Source organism: Prunus avium, chromosome 1 (genome assembly GCF_965620075.1).
Source record: "Prunus avium chromosome 1, drPruAviu1.hap1.1, whole genome shotgun sequence".
NCBI lineage: Eukaryota > Viridiplantae > Streptophyta > Magnoliopsida > Rosales > Rosaceae > Prunus > Prunus avium.
Window position 1 is genome coordinate 1,244,521 of NC_142284.1, and position 20,708 is coordinate 1,265,228.

The window sequence follows — 20,708 nt, forward strand, 5'->3', positions numbered from 1 at the left end:
CCAAAACTCTATACAAATTCCTCTCCTCATATCTCATGTGAATAATAGTTGCCCTTGAATTGCTATGACAACAAGTTAAAACACCACAAGCCTTTCCCAAGAGCTGCCACTATTCACATAAATAGTAACAACCTTTGTTTTGCCTTTGCCATGGCAAATGGGTGTAAGTGCTCTTGAGAGTATGGATTCCCCGGCCATTGCCTTTATGAAAAATGCTCACACACAGACTTCCCACACGCCCATTGCCTCTATTTCTTTATATTTTCCCGAAACGTCTCTCATCTTCTCATCATCTTCTTCTATTTCTCTTTCTTTTTCTCTTGTCTTCAGATAGATCTGTTATCATATTTTTGACTTTTATTTTCTCTCTCTCTACTCTCTGTCTCTCTTGCTCGACTCTCTCTCACTACTCTATGCCTCTCTCACACACTCGGCTCTCTCTCTCTCTCTCTTAATGGCAGATTCATGGCAGATCTGGTTGATTTAGATGCTGAGCTAGTGTGTTCTCCTCCATGGCAGAGATTCTAGGTATTGATTTTAAGATTTTTTGTTTGGGTGTAAGTTGGGGATGAATGTGGGTGATGCTAGGTATTGTTACTATATTTTTTTCAATTTAATCTTTTAGGTCCGATTTGGAGCATCATTTGTAGGTATTCGATTCTTCTTTTAATCCAAGAAACCTTTAGTTAGGTCATGAATATGTGGATTAACTCTAGATTATTTTTGGTTCTGTAATTAAGCATCAACTATGATATATAATTCACTGAGCCTCTCTGGTATCCCAGATCTATTAAGATCTTTGCCTTGACAATTATGCCTTCTTTGCCTTTTCTTTTTCTGGTTTTTTTTTTTTGGGCATAATACGTACATACCTATATATATATATATATGTATGCGTACTTGGGGTTGTTAATAAGCAGGGATTGATTGTTAATAAACACTGAGCTATAAAGTTCAAAGTAGGGCCCCTTGCTTGCTAACTAGCTGTGAAAGGAATGTATGCATAGAAATATCATATGCCCAAACTTAATCGAACACAATTATCAAATGGCTTAACCGATCCACCTCTGAGTTATCTATTTTCCATTGCTCTGCTTTAATGGATAAAATATTTACAGGGTTCAAGTCTAACCAAATGTTTACAGTTTGTTTGAGAGTTGGTTTAATTTCAGTTTGGATTATAATGAGCATAGTTATTATTTGTTCCTTATGTATTATTTTTGTGGTTTGTTTCAGGAACTTTTAGAAAATTTTAAGGACAAATTGGCATCTCAGAACCCATCATTCGAATGATGTTGTTTTGTAGGTTATCATACTCTTTAACTGCTTGAAAGTACACTATCCTTACCCACTTGTTAGTTGATAAAGGAATTATGAAGATTGATATATATGATGAAAGTGATGGAAGCACGCCAAGGCCAAAGGAAAATGGTTGTTCTCTTAAGCCAGTTTCACCTGACGAGTCTGGTGAAGGTTTGCCTTATGCTCCTGTGAATTGGCCTAATCCTGGTGATACTTGGCGCTGGAAGGTGGGAAAGAGAGTTTCTGGAGCTGGGCACTATCTGGATAGGTACCTCTATCTTCCAAAGAGCCTTCGCAACGCTGGTCTAACAACACGTAAGAAATATGGTTTTGCGAGCAAGCTTGCTGTTGAACGGTATATCCAAACAGCATTTCCTGGTGCAAACATCAATGAATTTTTTGCATCATTCTCCTGGAGGATCCCAGCACAAAAGTCGTCGTTGGCAAATGGTCAGCCGTAATCAATGTTAATTTTCTTTCCTTAAGTTTTGTGCCTTTTTGTCTTTAGTTTTATTCATTTAATTTAAGCATTTTATATAAATAAAACAGTCCCCTCCTTGTCTGTCAATGATCCATTGTTTGATACCTGTGTTTGCATTCTATTTTTTGCTGGTGATTTTTGAACTAGAGCCTTTTATCCAATGTTCTTCAAGAAGATGGGTAGCTAAGCTATTATTTTGTGAACTTATCTTGAAGGCCCATGTGTGTTACTGTTTCTTTCTGAACTTGTATTTGCTTGTAGTGAATGGCTGGAGTAATGGTGTCAATTTTGGAAAAACTAATGGGCTATTTAAAGGCTGTCAGATTCTAATCAACATTCCTATAGGTTAAAATTTTCATTTCATATCAATTATCCAAACTGGTGTGTATTTTTATCAACTTTCCTCCCCATATTTATAAGATCCTTGTGTTTTTACACATGATGAACATTGAGTGAAAAAATATGCACAAGAAAATTCAATATTTCATAACAAATTGATGTCCTTGATATTGGTTTTAAAGTTTTCTGAAAAAAGAAAATTCATGTTCAAGAAGACATCTCGTTTGGTTTTCATGTCTCAGCTTCTTGGATAATCAATAACATTACTTTCATGTTGCAACAGCTTGTTTGAAATGATATCATATATAGCTGCTGACGTGCATAAGTTTTGCCTTTGGAAATGGTTTTATCACATCTAGTTCTGTGCTTTCTTTTTGTGGGGTTTATACAGGTACTGCAAGGCTGAAGCATGTGCCATGTATTCCGCCTTCTGAGGAATCTGATTCGCAGTCTGACACTGTATGCTGTAAGGCCGGAAATAAGATGTGCAACAGTTTGTTGGAACAATCAGAAAACCCACCTTTGGCAGTCATGGAGTGTGATATTTGCTGCACTGAACCTAAGTTCTGTCGTGATTGCTGTTGTATTCTTTGTTGCAAGACTATAAATTCATCATATGGAGGCTATGATTACATTAGATGTGAAGCAATGATGGATGAGAGTTGTATATGTGGGCACGCTGCCCACATTGATTGTGCTCTGAGATGTTACATGGCTGGCACTGTGGGAGGAAGCATTGGGTTGGATTCTGAATACTATTGCAGACGCTGTGATGCAAGGACAGATCTGGTTTCACATGTCACGAGGATTTTACATACATGTGAATCGCTTGATTCTCGGGATGACATTGAGAAGATTTTAAATCTCGGTGTCTGCATTTTGCGTGGTTCACAAAAAACCAGTGCAAACGAGGTGCTGAAACGTATTGAAGTGGCCATTGCAAAGGTAAAAGTAATAGCTTTATAGTAGTTTATCCTTGTCCACACTTGAGTTCCCAAAGACCAGCAATATAACATTTTGCTATATTGATCAGCTCAAATGTGGGACTTGTCTTGAAGATATTTGGAAAGAGGAAGACAATATTTCAGCTATTTCTATGGGTAATTTTCCCTCTATAAAATCAAGTAATTATGTTATGATGAACAACTTACTAGTTTTTGGATGTGGCTTAAAAATATAATTAGTAAATTCATAGCGTGTGCACAAGGTTTTAAAAGTGCATAGTCATGCAAGAGTATTGAAAATACTCTCTCTCTCTCTCTCTCGTGGAAATTGAAGTGCTTTTCTTTCCCAATGATCCCTTTTCCACTAAATTGCAGTTGTAGACACAAATGTTTATCTCTCTCTCTCTCTCTCTCTCTCTCTCTCTCTCTCTGATGGACGGTTATTGTTTAAATACAGATGTCTCTCATCATGGAAATACTGCCCTGGAAGTTACAACATGCCAAGAGCCCATAGGTGTCAGAACAAGCTCGGAAGTAATGTCTACATCTTTTCATTATCGAACTGAGTCTCAAAAACTTGAGGTAGAGATTGATCAGGTTCTGCAGGCACTAAGAAAGTCACAGGAGTCTGAATTTAGAATGGCGGAGGATAGCCTTCATGCACAAAAGAACTATCTTTGTAATCTGTATCAGCAACTTGAGAAGGAGAAGTCTGATTTGGTACGGTGCACGTCACCTGACCCAGATGCTTTACTGAGTACCGTATTGAGCAGAGTGAAGCAGATTAAAGGGGAAGTAAAAAAGCTCAAGGATATGGAAGAAGTGGCCAATGGGTTTGGAAAGACTTCTAGAGCTATCCTGAAGGAACACTTCAGTTTAGAAATTGAGGAATGAAGCAAACCCTTACTGGATCATGATGGTTTATTTTCATCATTTGTTCATTAAATTTTGGTCTTGAACTGGCTTCTTCATGGTTTGAACTGAATAGCCATATAATTTTCTTGCGATTGTGCTGTCACAGTTGTGTGAGGTTCATATATGAGGACGCAGTTGTGTGAGGTTCATATATGAGGATCTGTATCAGAATGAGCCGGTCCTGGCAGAACAAAGGGATGAAGACCCCGTTGAAGAACCAGAAATCCTTAGTGGCTTATTAAACAAAGTGAATGAGATAAGATGTAAAGGTTGTGGCTCTGTCCTGAGTGATCGAGAGAGAATGACAGTGGATGCTTAAGGAACCCTCCATGCTGAGGTTTGTATCCTATCAGCTCTCAAAGAATCTGTATCTTCTTGCAGTGAACTGATCATTGTGTTTTTCGATGAAATGGCACATGAGAAGTCATTGCAAATGCTACTATGTTTAAAGCATCAGGCAACTGTGTTCTAGCACTCAGCTTCCCAATTTCCCTGATTGGCAACTGTGTTTTTCTTTTTATGTTTTTGTCAAGATGGTTTGCCTGCCCGGGAAGTTGGAAATTTTGGCCATTAGAAAACATTTTGGATCGGAACTGCTTCTTTTTGTTAGTTCGTCTTGTCTCTGGCTAGAGATTTGCGGAAATGCAAATGTAAACATTGACGTTTCCTGCACACGGTACATATATACAAAATGCAGGAATAAGTTCCTTCAGAATGAAATGGACTATCATTTTTGTTCTTTTAATAATTTTGTTGTGTTTATTTTTTTCGATATTTTGTTAATGATTAATCTATAAAACAAAGATTACAACAAAACTCATCAAGAAGGTTTTGATTGTTTAGGTAACCAAAATTCTTTAACCTGATCCGGGGGCACATTTTGGTCCGATGGTGAAATGAGGGGAGATAGAAAGAAAGTAATGATTACTACATGACCCAGTTAGTTTTTTATTTCTTCTTCAAGTTTCGAATAATATCTGTGATTTACAATAACTAGTAATTGTCTTAAAGAGGCATTTAGATTCTGTGCGGCTGTGAAGTTACAGCAATAACCTCTCGTGCTAGTAGCTTGATAAATTAATGAAGGAAATGATGAATGTTGAGACTCCATAGTAAATCTTTTTTTTTAGACTGATAGCATATCTGAATTTGGAGATGTGAAACGAGACAAGAATGTCACAATGCCACAACCTAGGCAACTTTTACAAGGAAACTAAAGCACAACCCATTTTTAATTCTCAAAGCAAGACATCTCCATAAAAGAATCAGTTGTCTACATTCAGAGAAAATTGCCAGCAAATCCAACCATATCATCCCAAATCCATCCTGGGGCATGCTGTGTCCAAAAAGAAAACCTCTGGCTTTCTGATTAACAAATTGAAAGGTTAAAAACGAAGGAAGAGATAAAGGAAGAAAAGGGCAGTAGCATGTCAAGCAGGAGAATCAGATTCGACATAAAGCATCTTCAAGGCAACTCATCAGTAGCACTCAGCCGATGATCATGAGAGAGAGAGAGAGAGAGAGAGAGAGAGAGAGAGAGACAGAGGGGTAATCACAAAAGAATCATCAGAAAAACACTAAGAAAAAGGGGGTAAAAGGCTGTATAAGATACTGTTATATATAATCACATTGCAAGACACTGAAAAGCAAAAATATGGTCATCTCATTTGATTGCTAAAAGTGAAAAGTAAAGGGCACATTTGATAACTATTTCAATTTTAGTTTTTCATTTTCATTTTTTGTGCTAGAGTATAGAGGAAAAAGAGGGAAAACGGAATTGAGAATGAGAGTAGAGATGGGATTGAGGGGGAATATGAGAGGGAATGATGGGAGGGAGGAGTAACAAAAGTGAAAACAAAACTAAAAACTGAAATCTATTTGAAATTGTTTTCAGTTTTGTTACTCCTCCCTCCCATCCTCCCCTCTCATGCTCTCTCTCAATCTCATCCTCATTCTCATTCTCACTCTCATTTTCTTCTATACTCTAGTACAAAAAATGAAAACTAAAAACTAAAATTGAAATGGTTATCAAATGTGGAAAATAAATCACTTCAGCTCACATTAGAAAACCATATATGGATCCTTTAGGTTGACCAGTAGACCATGTACAGACCCACCAAGTGGACCATCCATAGTTCCAATAAGTGGGCCAGAAGCATATATTCTTAACCATGAAGTAATGCAGGCATTGGTTCCTGGTAATTTTTATGCAACAAGGGGCAGATAACTTACTTCCACCAAAAGTTCTAAAATGGAATTTTTTTTTCTTTCAAGGAATTGAAAATCAAGAAAAGCAGTCAATTGCATAGCAGAGTCTCCAGAACTAGGTCATAAGAGAACCAGAGCATAATTAAGGCTAAACATTGATCACTGAGAATATGTAAAGAAAGGGATAGGTTGAATAAGTTGAGAGTTTAGATTATAAAGAGAACACAATATTTGGTGTCTTCAAAAAGACATTCTTTCGTCCTGTAGGTGAATGAATAATCTTTTCAGAAAACACAAAAAGAGATTCATATAATATAAGGGCAAAGTAAATCTCCAAGAAAACAAAAAGAAAGATGAGCACAAAGCACTATTTGCCTAGAAACTCAAGTACACTATAATTAAAAATGCTGATCAAAACCCAAAAACCATCATGCACCTGTAAAAGCAACACAAATGAGCTAAATGAATCTAAAGGCCAGCTATTTCAAATATCACCATTGCCAAAACCAACATTTCTTCATTCAACAAGAACAGCATACAACAACCAGTTCCATCAACAACAGCCTCAGAAGCTTAAGTTGCAAGCTAAATTCAACTTCATTGGAACAACTAAAATTATAAACCCCCAAAAGAAAAAAAGAAGAGAGAATACATTACTGTACAAGCACAAGGCGGTTACCCATACCTCCTCTGAAACCCCCATTCCCATTCCCATCTCCATCACCCCAAACCTCTCCACCGCCATTTCCACCGTCCGAATTCTCGATCCCCTCGGCCTTCGGCACCGTCACGATAAGCTCACCGTCGACGAAAACCGCGCTTGCCAACTCGGGCCGAGTCGACTCGGGCAGCCGAAACCTCCACATGTCGAGCTCAAGCTCGTCCAATGTCAATTCCGCCGACCCACTTTCCCGAACCACGATTTTGGTCACACCCGGATAGATTTCGACGGTGTGGGCCCTCACGCCGTCGCCGATGTTATCTGTTTCGGCGATAAATCGGAAGCAATCGGGGTTCTCCTCGACCAAAACTTCGGCGTCGGAGCGAAATGGGAGCTCCAGGACCCGACTGAAGACATGGGGCAGGCGGCGGAGCTTCTTGTGGGTCAGACCCAGAAGGGCCTCAGCTTCAGAAAGAGGGTTGCTTGAGTTGTATTGGATGGTGATGTTGCGCTTCTTGGGCATCGGGTGGACCTTCATGGCTTGGGCTTCAATGGCTATGGTGGAGGTGCAGAAGAAAGAGAGAGATTGAGACAAGATTAATAGAAATATGAAAGATGCCCTTGTGAAAAGGGTAGGCCAATCTTGGGTGGGAATCAAAATCCTGATTGGGTGGTTGTTTTTATGAAAAGAAAGAATCATAAAGGATTGGTGGGAAAATTTGTTTTGGGTATATATGGGTTTTGTTTGCTTTGCTTTGCTTGTTTTTGGATGAGACTTGATGGGAAACTAAAAGAAATACCCTAACCCTAGAAATTGGGTTGAATTGAATTGAATTGAATTGAATTTCCCTATCTGTGTGTGTTTGTGTGAGAGATTGAGTCCCCAGAAAAGGCAAAATTCTTTTTAATGTATAATTTGGAGGAGTGGAAAAGAAATGTTGTTGCCAAGGCAAAGGCAAATGCTGTCAATGAAATCTCCCTTTCTGGGTATGCATAGTGGCTAGAGCCCATAGGCAGAATCACTGCAAATATATAAAAAAAAAAGAAGGAGGGTTGGGGTTTCATCCTTGGACTTTGCCAAAATTACAATTCTGGCCATTTTATTTTTTGGACCATCCAAAATCTTATAGCTTTTTTTGTACCAAAGAAATCTTACCGGGGTCTGATTTTATTAGTTTTTAAATACAAAGGTTGGGTTTTGTTGTCAGTATATGCATGGTTAATGGGTAATGGGTCATGGCCTCATGGATGTGGAAGCAGCAAAGTGGGTTAAGGCAATGAATGAATGACAGACCTTTTATTTTTGGCAAATACTGTACCAGTTCTTTGTTTTTTTTGAGAAGATTTTTTCTATTGAGATAAGCGATAATATATTAAACTCACATACACTATTAAGATGTTAAGACTCGAACTCAAAATATTTTTTTTTGAAAAGAAATTATTCCAAACCATTACACTAGTGGGTTCTTTGTCTGTATCAGTTCATATGACTACGGATTTTAATTTTATTTCTGGTTTAATGGGAGAAGAGAAAATGGCTCTGTAAAAGAGCAAAAGATAGAACTCTGAAAAAATTGATGACTCTTCTTAAGAGCAAATTCAAGAGCATCTTTTATTCTTAGTGTATATTTCATATTTTGATTTAAAGAAGGAGTGCTGATAGAAAAGAGAGGAAATAAGGAAAAAAAGAAAAGAAAGATATTATTTCAATAATATTATAGAATAATATATACGTACATAGGATGTACAGCTTCTTAGAAATTGTAAGTCACTTTCTAAGCTCTAGAGTCGTGACACAACTTAGGGTGTCGTTTTGAATATTTTGGCTTTTTATGTGGAGCTCTGTGAACACGTTTTGGGATGTCTTATGACATTTAGATATTATTGTGATAAATATTTTTGTTTTTTTCCTTTTAAGTAAGGTTTATTTAGTTTATTTTTATTTTTTATATATTGTTATAAAAATATTAATATAAAAATGGTTTATTTTCTATAGTAATAAAAATCATGAACCTTGGTCTTACAAGAACAACAATTAATATAATTAAAAATAAGAAAAATCATGACCTTTAAAAACAAATTATTCCATATATCTTGCAATTTCATTATTTGTAATAAGGGGGTGAAAATGGGGGCACATGCCTTCTGAAATATTGAGGGGCACCTTCTTAGAAATTACAGTCCACCTTCATCCTTGTCTAATAAGTCCTTTCGAATTGTAGGACACGGTAATTAGAGAAAAGAAATTGCACTTTTGTCACAGAAAACCCTAAACCAAAGCAAAGAAAGATTTATGTTGCTACTTACATAATTAATTAATTGATAATTTATAGTTTGAAAATTGGCTTTTTACAAAATTTCAAATGGATCAACTCAGCATGTTTTAAAATTAAAAATAAAAAGATCATAGAAAATATAAGAAAATTTGAGACATAACATACATTTTTTATGTAATTATATAAAAACACGGCATGAAGGTTCCTTGATCCTTCCCAGAAGGGCGGCCAACTAAAACAAAACTATCTTTACTTTATCATCTCTATAAAGTTTTGGATTAAATTGTCTGGTTTCAGATGGCCAAACGCGTGGGGAGGTCCTGCCTGATGCAGACAGTACTTGCTGTACTTTTCATTGTATATTTCGCAAAAAGAAAAAAAAGAAAAGAGCATGTATAGTTTTTTTTATTCTGTCCTTAAAAAATAATAATAATTTATTTGAAGTAAACCCAAAAATTAGAGGGTGAATGCATTAAAACTGGGGACATTTGGTAATAAATTACCAAAAAAGCTTAATATATGCTTACTAGCTTTCCACTAGTCTGGAAGCGAGAACACAGAAAGTGCTTAATGGGAAAATATGATATGTGCATCTCCAAACCAACCACTTATTTTTGTTCTTGCCCATTGAAGGAGCACTTACATTTCAAGTGCCTATCGAGCCCAAATGGAACTTCACTATTTGATTCTTCAATAATTACACAGCAGTGAAAAGAAAATGACAGTAACTTGCCTGATACAGTTGTAAGTTCATACAGATGCTCTTCCTGAAGAAGGATGTCAAACACACAAAACACTAGGAAAAAGCAATTTCTAATTCCGTTTAACTCTCCCCTTTGATCTTCTCCACTGTTCAATTGCATTCAACTCACAGTTACGTTTGTTGGTAGTGCGGTAAGTCTTCTTGATGGTGCATCCGACGCCTACGGTGCGATCTTTTCCGGTTACGAGTGTGTGCTTTCGGGGAACTGCTGGAGGTACTCGGAAGAAGAATCTCCTCACTTGTTGTATTACCAAAAACACAATCAAGCGGGTCTACCATTGCATCAACACCCGAGTTCGTCTACAATAAGAAAAGGCCGAGTCAGTCTACAATAAGAAAATGCTGAGTCAGTAAATAAGGGACCTTTATCATATGCTAAGTCAGTAAGAGTAATTTCCAAAGTTTCTGCAATACCTTAATTCCAAATCATTCTTCTGCACTACCATCATTACTTTAAGAACTAATTTCATCAGTAGTTTAATGCAAATTTTACTAAGAAAAGAAATTACTCGATAAGCATTCTTACAGGAACTTGTTTGGGATCAAATTTGACCCATTTTTTGTTAGAGACATTTTGGGTGTGCTGGGAATCACTGCCAGAGGTATTGTGTGGGTTACCATGGGAGCCCTTCTCCGAATCACCTTGAGAGTTGCTGTAAGAGTCGCTGTCATTTGTTTCTCGACCATGGGTAATGTTATCACTAAAATAATTCCGATAACGCCACCTTATTGTTGGTTGATCTGAGGTAGCATCATCAAAAACTTTCTCGGAGTAGAACTGTTTAGAGATAAGCCGCATCCTAGAAGGATCATTCTGGTACTTCCTCACCATTCTGTCATTTGAATAACAATTCATAGTTCAAAAATTCAATGGGAGCACATGTACTCTGATAATTACATAAAAAAATCCAAGTATCCCAAGATGTAATGGGAGCGCATATATTGGTCATATATTAAAATGCATTTTTTTCGAGCCTGGTTAGATGTACAGTAATATGTACTCAGATAATTACATATATAAATCAAAACAATGCCAACAATGTAATGGAAGGGCAGAGAATAGCTATATGCAGAAATGAAATTTTTCGTGAATCAAACCATGTTGAGTAAATGACAATGTCTGTGAAAGAGCAGAAGTTTTAAGCAGGGTTGGGCACCACTCCCTTATTTATTATATTTAAAACTTAAGAAGCTTACAGGAAAAGGTGATGGTGGAAGGCAATATTGAATGGTAAAATGAGTCTGTAGTCTATTTGTCACACTTTCTAGATACTGTACTTTACAAGTCGAAGGGAGATTTAATTTTAATTTAAAACTAGTGCATGAGAACAATAATAATATACCATGACCTCTCATAATAGACAAAAAACTACTTCCAAGAGAGTTATTTAGATTATGATGCTTATCTACGCTCTTTTAAAAAAAATTAATTGCAACAAAAATATAAAGGGTGGCATGAATGGCATCCATTCCAGGCTACTGGCTGGGCCACAAACCTGGATAAACTAGGCTCTTTGAAAACATTGACTTTTAACCTTTTCTTTGAGATGATTTTAGCCCAGTGCAACTCCAAGTAATGGACTACTTCCTAGACTTCGGAATGATATTGACTTGAATTTGATAATCAAATGAGGAAAATGAACCACTTAAATTTTCTTAAACTAATAAGTGATGCATCGTGATCTTTGGCTAACTTAGATCAGTAACCATGGCCTGCCAACATGTCTATTCATGAATGCCAGAAGACAATAAGTTTTCCTAGAAAACTGCACCGAGTGAATTCATTACAATCCTAAAAATAAGTAAGGTGACGTACATAGTTGCTAACTCCGCCTGCATCCTACTTCCATCCTGAGAAAGAATATGGTTAACACATGAATCTAAGGATCTAGAGATTCTCCACAGTCCAAATAAAGCAGCAGCTCCTGCAGAAGAGTAAAACATGATTTAAATGTGAAATGATGGATAGCTAAGATCATAGAAAAACAGATAGATAGTTTACTTCACCTCCTGAAAGGTTGATTCGAATAAGCTTATTCAGCTTTGAAGATGCTGCCATAAAGCAATTGAGATTGTTAAAAAATGAAACACAGAAATAAACGAAAAGGAAGAAAAAGAAGTAATAGCAATCCATATTCACAGTAAACAAAACTTGAATCATTATAGGACCCAAAACAAGGACCTATGATCTTTTAACCTAAGTTAAAGGCGGTGAAAAACTACACAAAATTGTTTATTAAAGAATCCTACCATGTTTTTCACCAGCTCGCCCACTCGAATGAGTATGAAAAAAATCCAGTACAATATTGATATGCAGACGGTAAATGACTCTTAAAAGCACCAGGAAATATGTAAGCAGTACAACTCTCTAAACCATATAATTTCAATTGCGGAACTGATATCCTTTCCACTTGAAATGTTTCAATAAAAAAGTGAAAAAGAGAAAAAGAAGAAAAAAAAAAAAAAAAAAAAGAACAAGAAAGCAGATGTATCAACGTTACTTTAATTCAATGGATTGCTCTTCTCCAAGCAGGGCAGCCCACGTGATTCAATAGACTGTACATAGTGCATATCATGTAAACCTTCATTATAGTTTTGTTTTCTAACAAGCAGCCTTGAAACATGACTACGCATGAATTTATGGACAGGTGTTCGAATCTACATGTAGTAATCTGCAGACATCTCATGTTAACTACCTTAAAACTATGGAACAATGAGAAGTCGAACTACTAGTGAACCCATGTTTCTCTATCCAAAACAAATTCAAATTGTTAACCAAAAATGACCAAATCAAAAGTGGGTTGTCCTGAATGTGAATTCAAAATGCAAGTCAGATTGGTTCATAACAAAAAGTCGTTCACCTGTACCACTACCATTATATCATAAAATTACAAGCTTTGGAGAAATCAATGACATTGCAAAACTCTGACCTCCCAATATTTAAAACACATAGAAACTCATTATTGGAAGATAAAATTTTAAAAAAAACTAAAACTAAAAAAAACCACAAGAAATCAGAAGAAGAGAAATGTCAAATGAGAGACCTGTCCAGGCAACAGTAGCAGCAGCAAGACCTCCGAATGTAAACTCCCTGAGAGCCTTGGACTTGCAAGTTAAAAGAAGCGTTCGTTCTTCGGGCGTCAAATTGACCTGAAACATTATGCACAGCAAAGTTACCAATTAATAGGAGCTTTTTTGCTACCGTTTCGGCCAACGTGAATTGGCTTTTGGGTTTCGAGGATTTTGGTGACTGAAATTTGTGAAATTTTTTACCTGTTTGGACCTGAAATGTTGCTCCAGCTCGAACAGAACTTCACCCATTTTGCTGTTCTTTTGGGGATTTCAGATCATAATGTATTTTCCCGTATATAGTATGCTACACAGTCCAAAACGACATGTCGTTTTTCTGGTAGTCATGCGATTGGATAAACTAACTAAAAGTGCCTCCTGCTTCCCTCCATTTTTCTTCCATCATCCCCCAACTTCAAACCAACCACCATAACTTTGAAGGTTTGAACTTTGAAGAAATATCAATGGCGAAGAAGCCCTGAGTAAACACTCAAGAAACCATTTTCCTTCACTTTCTCACTTCCCGAACACAATGGCCAGCCTTCCCCACACCACTCTAGCTCTCCCTCCAAACCCAAACCCGATCCCGAACCCAAATGCCAACACACCCACAACCCTCTTCACAGCCATATCCTCCTCCAAGAACCTCAGACAGCTCAAACAAGTCCACGCCCAAATCCTAAAATCCAATATTGACCGCTCCGATGACCTTCTTTTTAATCTCCTTATCTCCTCTTGTACCCTCTCGCCTAGCCTTCACTACCCTCTCTCAGTCTTCAACCAAATATCGAAACCCCAAACCCATTTGTGCAACAAGCTCCTGCGTGAGTTCTCGCGACGTGCCGAGCCTGACAAGGCGCTTTTGGTTTATGAGAGGATGAGGAGGGAGCATGTGGCTGTGGACAGGTTCAGCTTTCCTCCATTGTTAAAGGCTGTGTCCAGAGCTTCGGCTTTAACTGAAGGGGTGGAGATTCATGGGCTTGCCTGGAAGTTGGGTTTTGATTCGGACCCGTTTGTGGAGACGGCGTTGGTTAGAATGTATGCGGCTTGTGGGAGGATTATGGAGGCACGCTTGGTGTTTGATAAAATGTCTTGTCGAGATGTCGTTGCGTGGAGTATTATGATTAATGGGTATGGTTTCGTTCTAATGTTTCAAGTTATTCAATATAATTACTGTATTAAACATTTTCAAGAGTCCCAAAAGAAGTTTGAAGTTTTGATCTTAAGGAGACCAGTATCAAGAATTAAGTGTTCACTTGAACGGGAAAACAATTTTTGGAATGATTTTCACCTCTAGATTGTTTCAATCATTCATTAGAATTGAAAGTTTATCTCTTTCATTTGACCTGTGACATTTACAAACAGGTACTGTCAGAGCGGCCTTTTTGACACGGCATTTTACCTCTTTGAAGAGATGAAGAACTCTAACATGGAGCCAGACCCAGATGAGATGATTCTTTCTGCCATTCTTTCTGCTTGCGGTCGCTCTGGAAAGTTAACTTACGGGAAAGCAATCCATGACTTCATTAAGGAGAATGATATCGTGGTTGACTCTCATTTACGAAGCGCTCTTGTTGCCATGTATGCAGGTAGTGGCTCTATGGATTTGGCTCAGCAATTGTTTGACAAGACGTCACCAAAAGATTTCGTAGTTGCAACTGCCATGGTTTCTGGGTATTCAAAACTAGGGCGAGTTGAGGATGCACGTTTAATTTTTAACCAAATTGTTGAGAAGGACTTGGTGTGTTGGAGTGCTATGATATCTGGTTATGCTGACAGTGATCGACCTCATGAGGCTCTTAGATTGTTCAATGAAATGGAAGTTTCAGGAATAAGACCTGATCAGGTCACCATGTTGAGTGTCATTTCAGCTTGTGGTCATCTGGGTGCACTGGATCAAGCCAAATGGGTCCATTTATATGTTGGCAAGAATGGATTTGGCAGAGTTTTGTCTGTCAACAATGCCCTCATTGATATGTATGCCAAATGTGGGAGCTTGGAAAGAGCAAAAGAGGTATTTGAGAAAATGAGAAGAAGAAACGTAATATCTTGGACCACTATGATTAACGCCTTTGCCATGCATGGGGATGCTAGTAATGCACTAAACTTCTTCAATCAAATGAAAGATGAGAATGTTGAGCCCAATGGGGTTACATTTGTGGGCGTGCTTTATGCTTGTAGCCATGCAGGGTTAGTTGAGGAGGGCAGAAAAATCTTTGAATTGATGATCAATGAATACAACATCACTCCAAAACATGAGCACTATGGTTGCATGATTGACCTCTATGGTCGTGCTGGTCTCCTGACAGATGCTCTTGAGGTTATAGAGGCAATGCCGTTTGCACCAAATGTTGTCATCTGGGGATCTTTGATGGCTGCTTGTCAGATTCATGGTGAGATGGAATTGGGAGAATTTGCTGCAAAACAGCTTCTTGAGATGGAACCAGAGCATGATGGAGCCCTTGTGGCCTTATCAAATATTTATGCAAAACAAAGAAGATGGGAAGATGTTGGAATGGTGAGGAAGAAAATGAAAAATAGTGGTATCTCTAAGGAGAGGGGATATAGCAGGATAGAGCTAAACAATGAGGTACATGAGTTTTTAATGGCGGATAGTAGTCATAAACAGGCAGATCAGATCTATCAAAAATTAGATGAGGTAGTTAGTGAGCTGAAGCGGGTTGGTTATACTCCCAACACATGTTGTGTTTTGGTTGATTTAGAAGAGGAAGAAAAGAAGGAAGCCATTCTCTTGCACAGTGAGAAGTTGGCTCTTTCTTATGGTTTGATAAGTAAAACGGAAGGTTCTAGCATTCGCATAGTTAAGAATCTCAGGATCTGTGAAGACTGCCATGCTTTCATGAAGTTGGCTTCAAAAGTCTATAAGAGTGAGATTATTGTCAGAGATAGGACTAGGTTTCACCACTACAAACATGGTTTCTGTTCTTGTAAAGACTACTGGTAACTGTATTATTTGTTGATATTAAATCAATGTACTTAATTAATAATTTATTTGAAATTAAAATGTCAATAATGAAAATGTTGGTGCTATAAAAACTTCTAATATAAAATTTAGAAGAGAAGTAGCCCGAGGATTTGGTCTAATGTTCTTGCTGGTGACTACCTTTTGATTGATTAATGTGTGCGTGGCCTCTAATAGTTACAGACACTTCCCTAGTATTTTCTGGCAATTTGCAGAGGTAAAACTCTTAAGCTACAAGTCATTTTGAGCCATGTTGAAGATATTTCGTTTAGAACAATTTGAGACATCTGGATTCATATAGAGCCACACAGAAGCTAGTTTCTTGCTAGTTAATCAATATCAGGAAAGCAACAATTTCCTGATTACATTACATTGTTAGGCAACATATACAGTTTGAAATCAAAATTAATAATTAAGCTCAAGAGGTTCCAGAAAACCACAAAACATGGGGAAATTTCATTTTTAAGCTTCTCACAAGATATGAGATCTGGATATCTGCTGAGAGAAGACATTGCACCTCCGATGTCCACTGATTCTCTTTAGGTTGGGATTTTGATGTTATATCCTGCAGTAGTTTGAAGGTACTGGTTGTTTCCAAAAGTAGAGCAGAGCCAAAACTTCTGCTTCATACTTCCAAGCATTCTTGACATCCTATTCTTCAAAAAGGCTATTGCAGCTGAAACCAATCTTTGGCTATCAAATGTTGAGCTCCACTGGTACTCAAGAATCCATGTATTCGGATCTAACTGCACAGCTGAGGCACCCCAATTTTTCTGCACCCAGGAAGTGTTTGCCTTTCGAATCACATAGCCAAGCTTTCCATCCGACCACTTCTCAACAACAACGACAATGGGGGTAAGGAAGTAGCATATGTTTGTACATCATGACACAAAACTGAAAAAAACATCTCAAGGGCTGACCATACTAATGCTAATAGAAATGATCTAGCAACAAAGTTTTCAGCTTTACCTCTGTGACTCTGCCGGATAAGATTGTGAAAGACCGGGAAGAAAATCCACTTGTGAGCAACCCTGCGGTCTGCAAAGGCCATCCCCATACGCTCACCTCCTCAATTGCAGATTTATATAATGTGCAATGTGAGCTCAGAAGCAAACCATCCTAACAGATCAGAAATTTCAAGTTTTTACCAAAAGGGTTGAACCAAATAAGCTGAATAAAATTTACTTCAAAAGAAAGAAAGAAACAGAAGAAGTTTGATTACTACGCACCTGACTAATTTCCCATATAGAATTAGAATAGCTGCAATTTGAAACCTTTCCTTGAACAAGACCCTGCACCTCTTTCTGCAAGAACCTCAGCCTCCCATTCAAATCATCCACAACCCAAGATTTTTCACTAACATTTCTCACCATCTCAGGTGACAGAACAGGTTTCAAAGCCCCAGAGACCAGATTAGAAACTCCACACAGAGCAAAATAAACCAAGCTTAAAACCAAAATCATTCTCCAAAAATCACACCCAAAACCCCAATTTCTCTCCCTCTTCTTAATCTTTTCCTTCACTTTCAATCTTGAAGACGATTTACGACCCGGGGACACCGGAATCTGAGGAGAGTTTGATCTGGGTGTGGACAAAACCGAAGCATCAAAAGAGATGGGAGTGAGTTCAACACTGCGGTTGGTCTTGGGCCTTGAAGCTGAGAACTTGGTGAGTGTGCTTTTCTGGGAGCTAAAAGGCATGAGATCAAGAGTGGCATTGATGCTGGCCAAGCACATATCACACTTGCAGTTGGCGTCTTTTCTGCATCCTGGGTAGTAGCAGCTGTCACGATTTTCAGATCGGTCGTCTTCCATGGCGGCGGTGGTGGTGCTCGATTTCACTGAGGATGATGTTGTGGTCGTCGTGGTTGACGAAGATGAGAGGACGGTTTTCATGGCTGCTTGGGTGCTTCGGGGTTTAGGAGAGTGACTTGGTTTCTTAGACGACATGGTCTTTTAGTGTTGTTCAATGCTTACTGTGCGGGGAAGATATGGGTTTTAAATTTCAAAATCCCCAACGGTCATATATGGCATTGGTCAGATACGATTTTTTTTTTAAAGCATAAGAAGTAAAGTTACCTATATGGCTTTTCAAGTTACCAAGCAAAGTGAATTATGAAGAGCCATATTTACTTCATTTCAGATAATATGAGCAAACTATCCCTTATTCATAAATAACAACAATAATTACACAGACTGGCTCATGTATAACTTATGCAAAATCAACTCATAAATTGTTTTTTTTATAAAGAAAATAAAAGCACTTTGTAAATTATTTAAGATAACTAAATATAATTAATTAGTATTTCTTAAGTAATTTATGACATTAATTAAAATACTTAAATACTAATTATTCATTAAAATTCATTAAATAAAGACTAATTAATATAATTAAATAAGGCTAACATATTAATTAATTGCAAATTATTAAACTAAACAAACTAATTTTGTATTAATAAATATATAAATAAAAAACAAATCCCACAAAATAATTTAAAATAATTAATAAATATTTATTAAGTATTTTTATAAAATTAGTAAAATATTTAAATACTAATTATTCACTAAAGCAATAATAATTAAAACATAATTACTAATTAAAGTAATTTAAAAAGGCTAAAGTATTACTTAATTACAAAAAAGAAAACTATTTTGTAAGGTATCGCCGTGCGGCTATACTCTTTAAATAATAATAATAATAATATATTATACAAGTATAGCCGGCCGGCTATACCTTTAAAATATTCGAATATATTAAACGAGTATAGCCGGGCGGCTACACTTTTGTAACACATTAATACCTAAAGCGTACAGCCGCGCTGCTATACTTTTATAATACATTAATATTTAAAGAGTATAGCCGGTCGGCTCTACCCTTTAAAATATATACGAATATTTTAAAGGTATAGCCGCGCGGCCATACTCGATGTAAATATATTCGAATATTTTAAAGGTATAGCCGCGCGGCTATACTTTACAAAAATGGTTTTTTTTTATTATTTTATTGTTGTAATAAAGTAATACTTTAGCCTTTTTAAATTACTTTAATTAGTAATTATGTTTTAATTATTATTTCTTTAGTGAATAATTAATATTTAATATTTTACTAATTTAATCAATTACTTAATAAATACTAATTAATTATATTTACTTATATTAAATAATTTTGTATCAACTAATTCTTCATATTCATATGTGTATCAACTGTTCCTCATATTCATATTTGTATCAACAATCAACCGTTTACTAATTCCTCATATTCCTATTTATATAAAGTGAATATGATAGGCATAAGTTAGGCATAATGCTTATTGTATACTCCTATAGGAAATCAGTGTAAATGTATAATATTTAACATTAACATGAGCATCAGAGTTAATTTTTTTATAACATGAGCATTATGTGCTTGTTTTAGTTTATTTCTCCTTTAATGTCCATCTATATCTATAGCCATTTTAATAAAGGAAAACAAGATGCTCGGTTAACTTGTCTTTTCCTTCGTCCTCCAAAAAGTAGGTGTGCTATTTGCTTTTTCAATAAGAATTCCAACGAGATCATAGTTGTGCTTGTGTGTGTGAAATCTCCATTTCCTGTAGTTTAGATTATCGCTTGTATTATATATAAATAAAAAACTAAATTCATAATTCATTTTCTTTTCCTTCTTCATGTATTTAATAGAAAGCATGTGCAAAGTTTGACTAATCTTTCTCGATAAAATGCTGCTACAAGATGGGGACCTGCATTTTGCTCGTGTTGGTTGAGTTTTGGGTAAATAGAATTTGCTGGAATTGAAATCCCTAAATAATTAAGCAGGCATATATCTGAGGATCTGTGGTTGAGGTGTACAAGTTCTACTCTGAGACTAGATTTCTATGGTTTCTTGCACGCCACACAAAACTTTTGGAATCAGATTCATTCATGACATGATGCTTCTTCATGAGCCGTAGCAGGCATTGACAATTCAGGTCACACATGGCAATGGCATCTTCTAATGCTTTACTAAAATAAAAATAAAACATTATGTCACAAAAAGCCCCACATGGACCAAACCTAGTGAAGCCCACAATGAACTAGGGAATTTTGATTAGGGTGTCAATATTATGCGTCAATAATCTCTGTCAAAATATGTATTTTAATTTTAAAACATATCAACTTTCATTTTGTGTTTCACACATCCGTCTCGTACCAAAACTCACACATTCGCACACGCGTGAACAACCGAGAATTGTTGATTAATCAACTGTCAATCAATTATTCACATCTGTGATTGGATGATGGTTGCATATAAGATTGTAGAAATTATCTTCCACAACCACTTATTAATTATATTGGGAAAAGTCATGCATTAGGTAATATATTGAGGCTAATGGAATCATATTTTGTTAATCAATTAGTCTTTTCTAGTGGAGTGGGAAGTTGACCCATAATTGTTGCAATTCATTTAAATAATGGATAAAGACCAGATATTCTCTTCCTTTAGTTATTAGTTTCATAAATCCAGGGGAGCCAGGTAGGAAAATATATATCTTCTGCATCAAGAAGCATTTCAAGCCCAATCATTCTACATTCTTCCAAACCAATTCAAGCTTTGTTGATGTCTAAACAAGTTTATTTGACTGCAAGGTAAAACAAAGCTTTCTTGTAAAACAGTGAATGGAATTCTATCTTGAAACAACTTTTAAGTCATCAAAAGAATATCATGATGCTTTAAGAAAAGCAGAATGAGCAGACAAAAAGACAAAAAGAGAAAACTCAGGCTGTCTCTTGT

General features: G+C 36.6%; 5 protein-coding genes across 6 annotated transcripts; 2 read left to right on the forward strand and 3 right to left on the reverse strand.

The window, feature by feature from the left end:
• Positions 1-189: 189 nt before the first annotated feature.
• On the forward strand, positions 190-4,729 carry LOC110755021 (CDPK adapter, putative (DUF1423)). Of its 2 annotated transcripts, none has more exons than XM_021956163.2 (5): positions 190-528; positions 1,237-1,752; positions 2,514-3,067; positions 3,156-3,222; positions 3,524-4,729. In XM_021956163.2, exons 2-5 carry the CDS (start codon positions 1,374-1,376, stop codon positions 3,958-3,960), a joined length of 1,437 nt encoding a protein of 478 aa, XP_021811855.1. In that variant the 5' UTR covers positions 190-528; positions 1,237-1,373; the 3' UTR covers positions 3,961-4,729. The 2 variants fall into 2 exon arrangements, with proteins under 2 accessions (XP_021811855.1, XP_021811856.1); XM_021956164.2 differs by having other exon boundaries at positions 1,307-1,752.
• A 1,957-nt stretch (positions 4,730-6,686) lies between these two features.
• Positions 6,687-7,867, reverse strand: HSP1 (17.6 kDa class II heat shock protein). The gene has a single exon (XM_021956215.2). It carries the CDS (start codon positions 7,548-7,550, stop codon positions 6,843-6,845), a length of 708 nt encoding a protein of 235 aa, XP_021811907.1. The 5' UTR covers positions 7,551-7,867; the 3' UTR covers positions 6,687-6,842.
• Positions 7,868-9,693: 1,826 nt separating this feature from the next.
• LOC110755005 (uncharacterized) lies at positions 9,694-13,308 on the reverse strand. Its single transcript, XM_021956145.2, has 6 exons — positions 13,163-13,308; positions 12,934-13,039; positions 11,897-11,941; positions 11,706-11,814; positions 10,416-10,722; positions 9,694-10,189 (listed from the first exon to the last, which is right to left on the reverse strand). The coding sequence occupies exons 1-6, from the start codon at positions 13,208-13,210 to the stop codon at positions 10,001-10,003; spliced, it is 804 nt and encodes a 267-aa protein (XP_021811837.1). The 5' UTR covers positions 13,211-13,308; the 3' UTR covers positions 9,694-10,000.
• A 29-nt stretch (positions 13,309-13,337) lies between these two features.
• LOC110755001 (Pentatricopeptide repeat (PPR) superfamily protein) lies at positions 13,338-16,029 on the forward strand. The gene is made up of 2 exons (XM_021956138.2): positions 13,338-14,089; positions 14,324-16,029. The coding sequence occupies exons 1-2, from the start codon at positions 13,491-13,493 to the stop codon at positions 15,921-15,923; spliced, it is 2,199 nt and encodes a 732-aa protein (XP_021811830.2). The 5' UTR covers positions 13,338-13,490; the 3' UTR covers positions 15,924-16,029.
• Positions 16,030-16,204: 175 nt separating this feature from the next.
• On the reverse strand, positions 16,205-17,934 carry LOC110755003 (C-8 sterol isomerase). The gene is made up of 3 exons (XM_021956142.2): positions 17,171-17,934; positions 16,911-17,060; positions 16,205-16,771 (listed from the first exon to the last, which is right to left on the reverse strand). The coding sequence occupies exons 1-3, from the start codon at positions 17,888-17,890 to the stop codon at positions 16,481-16,483; spliced, it is 1,161 nt and encodes a 386-aa protein (XP_021811834.1). The 5' UTR covers positions 17,891-17,934; the 3' UTR covers positions 16,205-16,480.
• Between the last annotated feature and the right edge of the window lie 2,774 nt (positions 17,935-20,708).

Excerpts from the sequence above, each read along its gene's own strand:
- LOC110755021 (XM_021956163.2), top strand. The coding sequence starts at position 1,374 with ATGAAGATTGATATATATGATGAAAGTGATGGAAGCACGCCAAGGCCA. Across the intron at positions 1,753-2,513 it reads AAAGTCGTCGTTGGCAAATG|GTACTGCAAGGCTGAAGCAT; the intron begins GTCAGCCGTAAT and ends GGGTTTATACAG. Across the intron at positions 3,223-3,523 it reads TATTTCAGCTATTTCTATGG|ATGTCTCTCATCATGGAAAT; the intron begins GTAATTTTCCCT and ends GTTTAAATACAG.
- HSP1 (XM_021956215.2), bottom strand. The coding sequence starts at position 7,550 with ATGATTCTTTCTTTTCATAAAAACAACCACCCAATCAGGATTTTGATT.
- LOC110755005 (XM_021956145.2), bottom strand. The coding sequence starts at position 13,210 with ATGGGTGAAGTTCTGTTCGAGCTGGAGCAACATTTCAGGTCCAAACAG. Across the intron at positions 11,942-12,933 it reads TGCTACTGTTGCCTGGACAG|CATCTTCAAAGCTGAATAAG; the intron begins GTCTCTCATTTG and ends GCTTTATGGCAG. Across the intron at positions 10,723-11,705 it reads CAGGCGGAGTTAGCAACTAT|AATGGTGAGGAAGTACCAGA; the intron begins GTACGTCACCTT and ends TTCAAATGACAG.
- LOC110755001 (XM_021956138.2), top strand. The coding sequence starts at position 13,491 with ATGGCCAGCCTTCCCCACACCACTCTAGCTCTCCCTCCAAACCCAAAC. Across the intron at positions 14,090-14,323 it reads TGGAGTATTATGATTAATGG|GTACTGTCAGAGCGGCCTTT; the intron begins GTATGGTTTCGT and ends ATTTACAAACAG.
- LOC110755003 (XM_021956142.2), bottom strand. The coding sequence starts at position 17,890 with ATGTCGTCTAAGAAACCAAGTCACTCTCCTAAACCCCGAAGCACCCAA. Across the intron at positions 17,061-17,170 it reads CTATATGGGAAATTAGTCAG|GATGGTTTGCTTCTGAGCTC; the intron begins GTGCGTAGTAAT and ends CTGATCTGTTAG. Across the intron at positions 16,772-16,910 it reads TATCCGGCAGAGTCACAGAG|TGGTCGGATGGAAAGCTTGG; the intron begins GTAAAGCTGAAA and ends GTTGTTGAGAAG.